At 39.8% G+C, this 13,113-nt stretch overlaps 1 protein-coding gene across 1 annotated transcript; it reads right to left on the minus strand.

Moving 5' to 3' along the window:
* Positions 1-10,402: 10,402 nt before the first annotated feature.
* Positions 10,403-12,693, minus strand: LOC123407265 (laccase-19-like). The gene is made up of 2 exons (XM_045100369.1): positions 12,527-12,693; positions 10,403-12,237 (listed from the first exon to the last, which is right to left on the minus strand). Exons 1-2 carry the CDS (start codon positions 12,629-12,631, stop codon positions 10,573-10,575), a joined length of 1,770 nt encoding a protein of 589 aa, XP_044956304.1. The 5' UTR covers positions 12,632-12,693; the 3' UTR covers positions 10,403-10,572.
* Positions 12,694-13,113: the final 420 nt, after the last annotated feature.

Below are 13,113 nucleotides of genomic sequence, written 5' to 3' on the forward strand. Positions count from 1 at the left end.
ACTGGTAATCTGATTCATGGAATCGGGGTACCACAGCGATGGACGGCGTTGGGCGGTTCATGGGGCGACGAGGCTGCGCCAGGGAGGCGAGGCGGTGGGATCCAACCGCGGCGGGGTCGATGACGGGGAGGCCTGTCAGTCGCGAGGCGCGGGGCGGCGACCGCTCGGTGTGAGGGCATGGCGACTGGTAGCGCGGGGCGATTCGCAGGGCGGCGGGATCCGGTCACGATGTGGTCAGCGACAGGGAGGCCTGCCGACGGCGAGGCACGGGGCAGCCGCCGCTCGGGGCGAGGCCATGGCGACGGGCGACGGGGCTACACCAGGGAGGCCATGGCTGGTACTTTTTCCGTCCTCACATGTGGGCCAACCCTGTCATAATCGAGTTTAAACAAGCCAAATGAGGCGTTTTACAGACTTGGTAGTTTTTAGTCACATATTAGCAAAAAAAGGTAGTTTTCGTCACAAAAACGTATAGTGGTAATTTCTGGACACGTTTTCATGAATTGTGGTAGTTTTTGGTTAAATACTCCAAGTATTTGGGTGTTCCCTTACATTCTGACAAGCCGAAAATAGAGGATATTCAACATGGCATTGACTGAGTCATTTAATAATATATATGTATGACTAGTAAAGATCAAATGAATTTCGCCTCCTTAGAAAATATGTCTTAGAGAGGCAAACTCACCTTTCTTTGGTCATGTATTACAAGTATACATGCTTATCTAATGTCTATGCTTAAATTCCTAAAATGGGTTATCAGTGCCATTACTCCCAAATTTATCACTTCTTTTGGGGTAATATAGGCGACTCACTCCCATCAATACCATTTGGCTAACCGGGGGTTGTTTTCTAGGGAAAAATTATTTGGTAGCTTAGGGGTTCCTAATCTTAGACTTCAATAAGGTCAATTTTGTTTCTTGCGGCAAAAGATATTTTTTTAGCCAGGAGAAACAATGGGATAGAATCTTTAGCTTTAAATACAATAGTTCCAAACCTAATTTGCTTTGGTCCAGAATGAGTTTGGTCTCTCCTTTTTGGAAAAGTGTAATATGGGCTATTTCCAGGTCTAAGACTTCTTACAAATGGGTTCCAGGTATTGATGTGAATATAAAATTTTGGCATGATATTTGGCTTCGATATTTTTCTCTAAAAACAAGTTTTGGGATTTTTTTCATTATCTACAATCAGCCTAAGTGTTCCTTGCCCAAGCATGGGATGGCACTGACTTGAAGTTGACCTTTTGAAGTTGTGTAACCCAAGTTGGGCTCTTTTTGTGGCATGAACTATTTTTCTTTATTCAAACTATTTCTCTTTGTTATTGGAAAGATGTCCCAACTTGAATCATGGAGTCCTTTGGCAAAATAATGGGTTCTCCTCCCTCCTAAGATTCACATTTTTCTATGGTTGTTATACAACAATTAAGTATTAACGAGGATACCTTACTAAACACTGACTATACGAATGCCTACTAGTGGTAGAAGCCAAATGCCTACCATTGGTAGGGATGGTGCCCACCACTAGCCTCCCGACAAAAGGTGTCGTCATGCCAGTGTTTGCACATTATATCACATTAATATTGGTCCATGCATATATATTCAATAGATAAATGCATATATATTCAGTAGATAAATTGATGTATCACATTCATACATGCAGTTATATACCAAGATTACAATACATCACATTACATTGATATCCATTGTTACATGCATGCGCTTAACTTAAAAACATTTAACTAGACTTTGAGCATAATGGCGGTGCTCGGTCATGGCGCACATGGATGAGGCAAAACTGTTGAAGATGCCACCAGAAAATCGGACAACGGGATGGCCTATGAGAAAAAGGACCCGCGCACCGGCTGCTCCAGAATTGGAAATTCTCTTTCCAGAAAATCCCAACGATCCACCTCACCCTCCCTGGGTGGAGCCTCCGGTCCTATTCCCCCTCTCCTCCTAAGCCGCCTCCACCATGATGCAGATCACAACCTAATGATAATGCCTCTTTGTCATCTTTTGTATTGCTTCTAAATCCACATTGAGAGCCCGCCCTAAGAAGCAAAGAGCTTTGATGCACTAGTAGAAAAATGACCTTTCATTCGGAGCATTAGTCCCGGTTGGATTTTGGACCGGGACTAATGTGACCTCTAGTCCCGGTTCCAACGGCTAGGCTTTAGTCCTTGTTCATTTGTGATCTCTAGTCCTGGTTGATGTTACCAAGCGGGATTAAATGGATGGTGGCAGGTTGGCGTCAGGCTGGGGCCCCTACGAGCCCCTTTAGTCCTGGTTGGTATCACCAACCCGGACTAGAGATAGACCTTTAGTCCCGGTTGGTGATACAAACCGGGACTAAAGGGGGTCTAAACCTTTAGTCCTGGTTGAAGATACCAACCCGGACTAAAGGGTTTTGAAAGTCTCTTTTCTATTTTTCTATTTGTTGGCAGTTTTTAGTTTCTGTTTTAAATTTCTTATATCGTTTAGGATATTTGATGTTTTTGTGTGATTCTTTTTGTTTAGATTCAAAATTTTGTCTAGTTTCTATTTGTGCCTTAGTTTTAAAATTTGAATTTGTTCAAATTTGCTTCAAACCCTAGATTGTGAATAACTTGAGTTTAAAAAAAGTTTTAAATTTAATTCTTTTTGCTCCTAGTCACGTGTTAGATTGTTGTCACAGTAAAATCTATTTAGTTAGTTTTAGAATAATTGAAATTAGGATTTTAATTAAAACAGTAGTGTTTTGCTTATATAGTTGTTTTGTCATTTAATTATTGTTTTTAATTGTTGTCACTATAAATGACTCTCAAAAGGTTTAAACTTGGCATGGTATCATCATTTCGACCACATATCATGTGATAAAAAGTTGAGAGAGTTACAACAAAAACTGGATGAACTTTGTACAAAATGGACCATCTCCTTCGAAGTATGAGGGTTTCACACGAAAACTCATCTATTACAAATGCATTTCATTTTTAACTTATTTCAACTCTAGACTTTTTTGCATTCATATGCACCATTCTAAGCCACGTCTTCAAATTTCAACCCTTTCTAACTTCATCTGATACTTTTCATGCATTTAATGATTTTTTTGAGCTAAATGACCCTGAAATTTAAAAGCAATACAAATGAACACTAAAAATGTTGAAACTTGGCATGGTATCATCATTTCGACCACATAACATGTGATAAAAATTTAGAGAGTTACAGCAAAAACTGGATGCACTTTGTGTACAAACTGAACCATCTCCTTCGAAGTATGAGGGTTTGAGACGAAAACTCTACTGTTACAAAAGACATTTCATTTTTAACTTATTTCAACTCCAGACTTTTTGTGCATTCACTATGCACCATTTTAAGCCACATCTTCAAATTTCAACCATTTCTAACTTTATTTGCTACTTTTCATGCATTTAATGATTTTTTTGAGCTAAATGACCCTGAAATTAAAAAGCAATATAAACGAACACTGAAAAGGTTGAAACCTGGCATGGTATCATCATTTCAACCACATAGCATATGCTAAAAAGTTGAGAGGGTTACAGCAAAAACTGGATGCACTTCGTGTACAAACTGGACCATCTCCTTCGAAGTATATAAGGGTTTCACACGAAAACTCGTGTGTTACAAAGACATTTCATTTTTCTAAAACTTATTTCAACTCTAGATTTTTCGCATTTAATATGCACCATTCTAAGCCACATCTTCAAATTTCAACCCTTTCTAACTTCATTTGCTACTTTTCATGCATTTAATGGTTTTTGAGCTAAATGACCCTGAAATTAAAAAACAATACAAATGAACATTAAAAAGGTTGAAAGTTGGCACTTTAGTTGGTAGAATTAGTTTTTCTATATTAAAAATTAATTCTTTTTGCCACTTTAATAATTAACTTTAGTTTTGTTGTTTGACAATAATTTTTTTGTAATTAGTTAATATTACTTTATTGCTATGTTAGTTGTTTCTAATTTTATTTCAAAAAGGGTGTCATATTTGAATTCCTCACTTTTTTCTTACAATAATGGATATATTATTTGTCGAATTTTGTTTTATAGATTTAAATATATTAATTATGCCATATTAAATGAATAAACGCCAAAAAGTGAATAAAATAATATTATTACTTATTTGATTTTCATTGAAATTCAATATTATTCTTATTACTTGTTTTATTTTAAACTATATAGTTATTTTGGATTTTTTGTTTTTATGCTTTTTAAGAATTATTTGAGTTTTTTAATTATTTTTCCCTTTTTTGATGTTTTTAAATTAGTTATTTTTTTATTAAACTTTGTTGTTTATTTTAATAATTGTTTGGAATTTAGAAAATTAAATCATGTGACATCAAGACCTAAAGGTTAATATGATTAATAGCTTACTATTGTCAAGAAACAACAAGTGGAGACTTGGAAATTAGTGGAGATAGAACCGGAAAGTTGAGTGTGCTTTGGCTGGATTAGTGAGAGGATGGGTGACCGGTCAGAAGTTAGATGATTTGAAATCAATGGAGTGAGTAGGGGTGATTAGAGATTAAATTGTCAAATAATTCAAAGATTTGAAAATCATAAAAAATAAAAAAAAATGAATTTATTTAAAAAAATGAAAAAAATATTGAAATTTTTTTGATTTTTTCAGTCCGGGTTGGTAACACCAACCGGGACTAAAGGTCCTCGAGCCCCAACAGCCGCGTGGAGGGCCTTTAGTCCCGGTTCATGGCAAACCGGGACTAGGGGGTCTTTAGTCCCAAGTTAATAGTCCCTGTTGGAGAACCGGGGCCATAGACCCTTACCAACCGGGACTATAGCCCGTTTTCTACTACTGATGCCCTATCGGCTGCTTGGACATCGATGATCCAAGCAAACATGGCCTCCCTAAGCCACAACTCCCGCTCTTGTCCACAACAGATACCCCGTCCACTAAAATTTTGTTATCCTATATCTCATCACTAGTATGAAAAACCTTATAGGTAGGATATTATGAGTAGCGCTGGGAAATATCAAACGCTGCTGCTAATTAGCAGTAGCGCTGGCTTTGTGCAGCGCTACAAGGGAAGCCTTAGTAGTAGCGCTGAAAATATAAAGAGCGCTACTGATAAGTGGGACCCAACGAGCCCACCGACGCTAGTTGTAGTAGCAAGCCCCCCCTGAAAATAGCGCTAGTGCTAAGATATTAGCAGTAGCGCGTTTTGCAAGAACACCGCTACTGCTATTCGACCCCTCTTAGTAGTAGCGCTGCTCCAGACAAGCGCTACTACTAAAATCAATAGCAGTAGTGCCCCGAGGAATACAACGCTACTACTACTCGTGCTCGGTGCCACCTTTTCACCCACACCCCCTCTTCCCCCTTCCTCCCCCTCTCCCCTTCCTCCCCCTTTGCCCTCTCCCCTCTCTAAGTTACTTCTCCACCTTTTTTGCCCTTCTTATATCTTACTTCTACCTCTCTTCTCTCCCCATTAATGCCCCCCTCCACCATAATTCTCCTCCATAAATGGCATCTTCTAGCTCTAACTTCCACATTTATATTGGCCCCTCTTTCCATACATATAGATCTAGCTAGATCATCACTCTTCCTCTCAATTAGTTAACTAGAGTCATCTCTCCTCATAACAACTAGATCTAGCTACCTATTTAGCCATCCACTTTTGATCCCTATAGGTCACGAAGGCCTAATAATCTAACCGTGCACAATCTCTTTCGGACTATAGGTGAGTAAAAAGTTGTGCATTTCAAAAATGGGAATATGTGTGTTTGCGATATGAAGATATTTGTGTGAGTGACATGGCCCGTGAGTTGCTTATGTTTTGCCGAAATGTCGATTTATTTTCGTTTCGACGAATTTCGAGCAAACTCAATATGTCCTATTTTTAGGCAAGGCCATGTCAAATTTTTATATGACTTTGATGCATACATTTTATTTATAGCCCTTTTGCTTGTTAATTTTTTATTAAAATCTCGAATCTTTTTTGAACTTAGAGAACAAAATTTTGAAATCAAGAACAAAATTTGAACATTGTAATAAAAAAAATGAAAAGTGTAAAAAACAAATTAATTTAGATCTTTTTATTTAAAATCTAGACAACCAATGTAACATGTGGACAAAAAATTCAAAATCCCAAACACTTTTTGAATTTAGAAAACCAATTTGAAGTAAAGAACAATTTGAATATCCCAAACAAAGTTTCTAAGTGCGAACAATATTTTAATGCATAAAAATGAAAAACAAATCGAAAACTTGAATTTCTATAGGTAATATGGATTTTCGATCATTTTTTGAAGAGGAGTTATCAAATATTCCGAACATTTGACAATTTTTCGAATTTCTGATCATTTTTCTAAACTTCAGAAAAACAGAACATTTATGTCATCTAGAATAATATTTGTAGAAATAAGATCATTTTATAATTTACTATTCATTTTATGGAAAACAAAATAATTAAATAAGCAAATTAGAAACAAAGAAAGTAAAACAGGAAAGAAAAGAAAGTAAACAGTTAATAGAATGAACAGAAAACTGAAAAAAGGACAAAAAGGAAAACAGAAACAAAAAAAACCGAACAAAAATAAGACTGTTCACGAACCTTCTAAATTTTTTCCAAAACCATAGAAAATCGGATGAAAACCTCTAGAAAATTCTTAAAACCGGGAACTCTGAGATGCTTAAACGGGCCTGACCAATCCTAACGGTCGCTTGATCTTCCTATGCATAACTGCAGTATTTTAACGCAAAGCGCGTCAAATAGGAATTTCCGACTGCTACAACCTACAGTCCTAACGGTTGCCTTGTTTAAATTCGATAGACTATTGTGGGCTTTCACTAGTAAATATCAAATATGATAGGAATCAGCCCATACTCTATTCGGCGTTTCATACACTGTTTTATTCGATTTCTATTCCTTTTTATTTTAGTTTTGGAAGAAAAAAATGCACAAACTTTTTTCAAATTTGGAAACTTTATCAAAATTTATCAACTTTTCCCTAAAATACGTGAACTTTTCTTCAAATATCTGGAATTTTTCCAATTCAATGAACCTTTTTCTAAATTCATGGACTTTATTCAAATATGTGAACTTTTTTTCTGAAATCTATGAACTTTTTCTAAATCAGCGATTTGTTTTTTAAAATTAGTGATTTTTTTTCAAAAACTAATGACCTTTTTTTGAACTTTTCAAGAATTTGTGATTCCTTTTCAAAATCGTGATCTATATTTGAATTTGATGAAAAATTAGTTTGTGAACTTTTTCCAACTCCCACGGAAATGCCACAAGAGATATACCTCCCTTATAGCGATATGTATGCTTCTCTTGCAACAGTAATGGGTGATCCAATACAGTAATACCATTATTTGTTCACTGTTTTGCACCTTTTTTTTGTGTTTTTCCCTTACTTGTTTTCGGTTTTCTTGGCTTTAACATTGTTCTGTTTTCAGGGCGGAGACGGGGGTGGGGGGGGGGGTGGGAGCAGTTGCTAGACCCCTGCCAATCCATCACTCCCCCTCAATCGTTTTAAACGGCTTGTGCACTGTACATCACTAATGGCCATCAATAATGGGACCTCCTATTCGCCGCGTGTACAGGGTCGGCGCCCCCAACTGGGCCAGCCCAAACTCGGCTTGCCCCCAACTGGGCCGACCCAGCCTATTTTTTTTGTTTCAAAAAAATCTAATAATTTTATTTCTATTTTTTAAATTATAAAATTTTGTTTCAAATTCCGAAACAATTTTTCAAATTATGGAATATTTTCAAATTTCAGAACATTTTTTAAAATTACGGAACATTTTTAGAAAAATCCAAAACATTTTGATAAAAAATCCAGAAGATTTTTTAAAATTCCGAAACAACTTTTAAAATTCCAGAACAATTTTTCAAAATTCCGGAATATCTCTTCAAATTCTAGAACATTGTTTCAAATTTCGGAACATTTTTCAAATTCTGGAATATTTTTCTAATTTGGAACAATTTTTTCAAATTCCAAAACATTTTTTCAAATTCCGGAACATTTTTTAAAACCCATAACATTATTAAAACAGAAAAAAAGAATAAAGACAAAAGGAAACGAAAAGAAAGTAAAACTGGTTCAGGGAATCTTCTAGAAAGTTCCCAAAACTGAAAAAAAAATGGTTGAAAAAGTCTGGAATGTTCCCAAAATCGGCTGCCTGAGTGAGCTGGTCCATTTCGCTCACTTCAAGGGGTGGTCTGTGCGAATGACCGACATTTTGATGCATTTAGTGTCAAATAGTTTCCATCGATAATTGCATCATTAGCCTGTGTAAAAATTATTACGTTGAATATAGAAGACGAAAGCCCAATAGCCCATACACATGTTAGCGTACGTGGTGTGGTTGCCTATTATTTTGCCTTTGGGAAATCTGGACAATGTGATCCGTCCGATGAACTGATCCTGGTGCATATTCTGCTGGACTGATTAGGGCTTTTACCCTTGTCGTTTGCTGCTGCTCGTGCCATCCGCCGCCGTGGCTGCCCTGCTAAGGATGACGGCCATACACCGGTCGAGACGAATAAACGAGCAGGTAGATCAGCTAATCCACTCTTGCGTAGTGGTATCTCATGCAGTAGGCTCTTTGCATACGACTAGACAAGCAGGTGGGTCAGATCATCAGAATACAAGCAAGACCCGTTAGCGAGGTAACCATGATTGAAGATATTGGCAACGGATACCACTACGCACAAGGAACTATTAATAATTTTATGATTTTTTTAATCAATTATGATCTTGGTCTGATTAATTATCATGGCGCTTTTGAAACTTTGTGCATTTTTGGATAAAGGACATGACTTATTTGACATGTCTAATAGGATTTTCAACATGTAGTCTTTTCTAGTGAAGGCTCCTCACAGAGTATCAACTTGCCCATTTCTAGTTGGATGTTTGCAACAATCTTGACCTAAAAATTTCGTCTTCACTTGCCGATTCAATTGTTGGATAATTTTGAACAAGTAAAACTACATAGACAATTGTTGATAGATTATTGTTGATGGTCATAAATCTTTCAGTGTCAACCCCGACAATCGAACAAACAATTTCTTTATAAAACTAGTCAAGGCACGTTTTGAATGAAAATAAATATATTTTTTCTTTCAAAATTACATGATTGCCTATATTGATAATGAAAATAGGGAATTTTGCAATATCAACTTGTTCAACGTTGGTGGTCGTATAGCTCACTTTGAGTTAATAGAAATGAAACATTCTTTCGTACTCCCTCTATTTCTATAAGACATTTTAGAGATTTCAATACGAACTACATACATATGTATATAGACATATTTTAGAGTGTAGATTTACTCATTTTGCTCAATATATAGTATATATTGGAATTTATAAAAATAGTTATATTTAGGAACGGAGGGAGTAGTTTGAAACTGATGTTTTTATGATTTGTCATCCAAATATCGTGATGTTGCATAACTTTTGTGAACATTGGCTTTTCACCCCTGTCATGTTCAAATCCTGGCTCCGCCCTTGCTGTTTGGCATCAGTTTCATTGGTTTTCTCTTTTTCTTTTACGTTTTTAAATTTTGCTTCTGTTTTATTTCTTTCTTTCTTGGGTTGTTTTCAGGTTAATTTTTCAGTTTCACTATGTTCGAATATTTTGCATCATTTTTTCTGTTTTTCTTTTGCTCCTTTGTTTTCTTTGGTTTTTTCATTTTTCATGCGCATTGTGTATTTTTTGTATATGGAAGGAATATTTTATACTTGTTTATCACTTTTTAATTACATGATTAGTATTTTTTTAAATATATGCTTTGAGGTGTACTTTTTCATATGGATTGAGTTTTTTTTAATCTATGGTAGGAAGATTTTTTATACTTGCTGGATATATTTCAAATACATAATTATTATTTTTGCAGATATATTTTTTGATGTGTGCTTTATTGCATACATATTGTACATTTTTTGTATACATAAGAAATGTTTTATTAGATATATTTAACATATTTGAAATAGGTGATTCACATTTTTAAGATATATGTTTTGATTTTACTTTTCTCATACAAATTGTACATTTTTTAATTTTACTTTTATCATACAAATTGTACATTTTTCGTGTACACAAGAAATATTTTTCCTAAACACGTTTAATAATTTTCAAATTATTAAGATATCATAAAGACACTATTAACTTTTTCTAAATAGATGATTGACATTATCTAAAAAGATGATCGAAATTTATTAAATACAATGATTAACATATTTTTCAAATATATGTTTTGATGTCTAATTTTTTTCATACACATTGTACACTTTTCATGTACATCTAAAACATGAGGTAATGGAGAAGTCTACAAGGCATATGCATCATAATCAATAAAAACCAATGATTCATTCGTCTATTACTTTTCACGTAAGAAAATGAATCATCGTGGTCCGACTTTATTGCAATTTGGAAATAAATTTGAAAAAAATATAAATCTTTTACAATAGAGATCTCTTTGCAGTAAGAATCATCCGTCGGTACAATGAAGAATCCACGTGCACCCTTATTTGTTCTTATTTTGTACTACTAATTATCATGACCCAACTTTCATAAGTAGGCCCTTAGTCCTCATCCGGATTAATTATCTCTATGGCTGAGTTAGGCCATTGGAGCCACACCTCTTGAATTCCGGTGGCGGCGGGGGCAGGCTGGTCTCCGGCGTCGGCCCGTTCTCCACGATGAACGCCGTGGCCATGCCCATGATGATGTGGAACTCGAAATGGCAGTGGAGGTACCACATTCCGGGGTTGTCGGTGACGAAGCGCACAGCAGCCCAGCCGGTCCTGGGCACCTGCACCGTGTTCCTCAGCTGCGGGTTGTGGTAGTTGAACTTCTTGGGGTCCGTTTTGGGGTTGTAGTTGCCGATCCCCATGGCGAGGACGAAGAAGTCGTAGCCATGAAGGTGCATGGGGTTCGAGTCGCTCTGCAGCAGCGCCGTGCTCTGGAAGATGATCTCCACCGATGTGTTGTACCGGAACCTCCGTAGCTTGGTCGCCTTGAACGTCGGCTCCAGCGCCTCCTCCAACGGCCCCGGCGGGATGAGGGCGCGGTCGGTGTAGTTGTACGGGTGCGGCGGATGGTCGGGGAGGTCCTCCGTATACAGCCCACTCGTCCGGCCGTCGTAGTACCTCTCGAGGAGCGACGTGTTGGTCGGGTGGCGGAAGGACACGTTGTTCATGGTGGCCACCACGATGGTCTCGGGACCCCGCCGGCGCTTGCACGTCTTGGTGCCGTTGCGGCAGATGGAGCCGAGGGCGAGCGTGAAGTAGATGCTCTCGTCGACGTGCATGGGGACGCGGTGGCGGTCCGGGTGGGCGAGGCCGGTGAGGTTGTTGTGGAAGTGGTAGGACGGCATGGTGTCGTGCTGGCTGGGCATGAGCGGCGTCGGCACCGGCAACCCATTGTTGTTGTGGGAGGATCCGGCGTAGCGGACGAGGCCGCGGGACACGAACCCCGGGATCTGCAGGTCAGGCTCCGGCGGCTGGTTCGCGAGCGCCAGCATGTGGTAGTGCGCGGGCGGGGCGTCGGCGGCCATGAGCACGTCGATGGCCTCCCCTGGCGCGACGCTCACCATGTCCGTCTTGTACGGCGTCAGGTAGTTCGCGTCAGCGCCCACCACCGTGAACGTGTGCCCGGCGACCTTGAAGTAGTACTCCGAAAAGAGCGCCGTGTTCACGATCCGCAGCAGGTATGTCTTCCCGCGCACCACGTCGAGGACGAAGCTCTCCTCCGGCTTGCCGGAGCAATTGCTGAGGTCGCCCAGCTTGCCGTTGATGGTGGCCGACAGCGGGTTGTCGTCGAAGTTGCCGTCATGCATCCTCCTGTCGAGCTCGACGAGGTCGAGCTCCCACCACTCGCCGATGATGATGGGGACGTCCTTGGCGGGCGTCGGGAAGGGGTACCTCCCGCCCTTGGGGCGGATGATGAAGGCGCCGGCGACGGTGGCGCGGAGGCAGGTGACATGAGCGTGCCACCACAGCGTGCCAACCTGGCCGGTGACGTTGAAGCGGTACATGTGCTCGCCGCCGGGAGGGATCGGGCATTCTGTGACGAAGCCGGCGCCATCGGACCAGCAGCTCCTGATCTGCCGGACGCCGTGCCAGTGGATGGTGAGCCCGTGAGGGAGACGGTTCACGACGTGGACGACAACCGTGTCGCCATCGGTGATGTCGATGGTCGGGCCTGGGAGCTGCCCGTTCACCACGTAAATCTTGGTCGTGTTGCACAGGTGCGTCTGGTTCATCTCGTGCACCTGAACATCATTAATCAAATATAATTCATTGGTCAATATTGGTTCATCTCGTGCACCTGAGCATCATCATTTTAATAATCAAATAATGGATTGGTCATTAGTCAACTAACGAGATCTTCACGACCTTCCTAGCTTAAACGAGTAATGCTAAAACCACGGGCAATATTATATTCCAATGTTAATCCTACCAACAAGTTATTAACAACATGCCACATTAACCAGATAGGAGTCGATAGATAGATAGATAGATAGATAGATAGATAGATAGATAGATAGATATTGCACTCACGACGAAGGTGTGCTCCACGACCGCCGCCTCGCCGCCGGCCGCCGCCGCCAGAGCCGCAAGGACCACGGCGCAGAAGATGGTTGCCGCCATGGAGAGCTTCTCCATGCTTGATTTGCTCTGCAAAACTCAGTGCTATGCCGGGTTGACACCTAACTCGACTGCTGCTCACTGGAAGGATGGTTTTGCTAAGCCTGAGCTATGGCCTATTTATACACAATACACCCGACGGCTAAGGCGTCGGCGTCCAACGGCCGTTTGCAACCGTTGACCAGGCTAATCAAACCATTTGACATGAAACGCCATGATATCTTCCATCACGCAAACCCAGTACTCCTAGATCACTACGCTACCTTTCGTACGTCGCAACCTGGTTGCATTTGCATACTTGCATGCATGCATGCATGCATATTGCATGGCTATTAGCTAGGCTGGCAAAGAGGCGAGGCTTCGGGGAAAGACGCGACCGTGATGTGATGTGGAGGCAGATTACAGATTAGCATCAGTGGCACGTATACAACTTTTCGTTGCGCCATAATCTAGAGAGAATGGCAAGTCAATCGCGGCTAAAACTTTTCGTTTCACGTAAA

The sequence above is a fragment of the Hordeum vulgare genome, chromosome 1H, assembly GCF_904849725.1.
Source record: "Hordeum vulgare subsp. vulgare chromosome 1H, MorexV3_pseudomolecules_assembly, whole genome shotgun sequence".
NCBI classification, from domain to species: Eukaryota; Viridiplantae; Streptophyta; class Magnoliopsida; order Poales; family Poaceae; genus Hordeum; species Hordeum vulgare.

Excerpts from the sequence above, each read along its gene's own strand:
- LOC123407265 (XM_045100369.1), bottom strand. The coding sequence starts at position 12,631 with ATGGAGAAGCTCTCCATGGCGGCAACCATCTTCTGCGCCGTGGTCCTT. Across the intron at positions 12,238-12,526 it reads TCGTGGAGCACACCTTCGTC|GTGCACGAGATGAACCAGAC; the intron begins GTGAGTGCAATA and ends AATGATGTTCAG.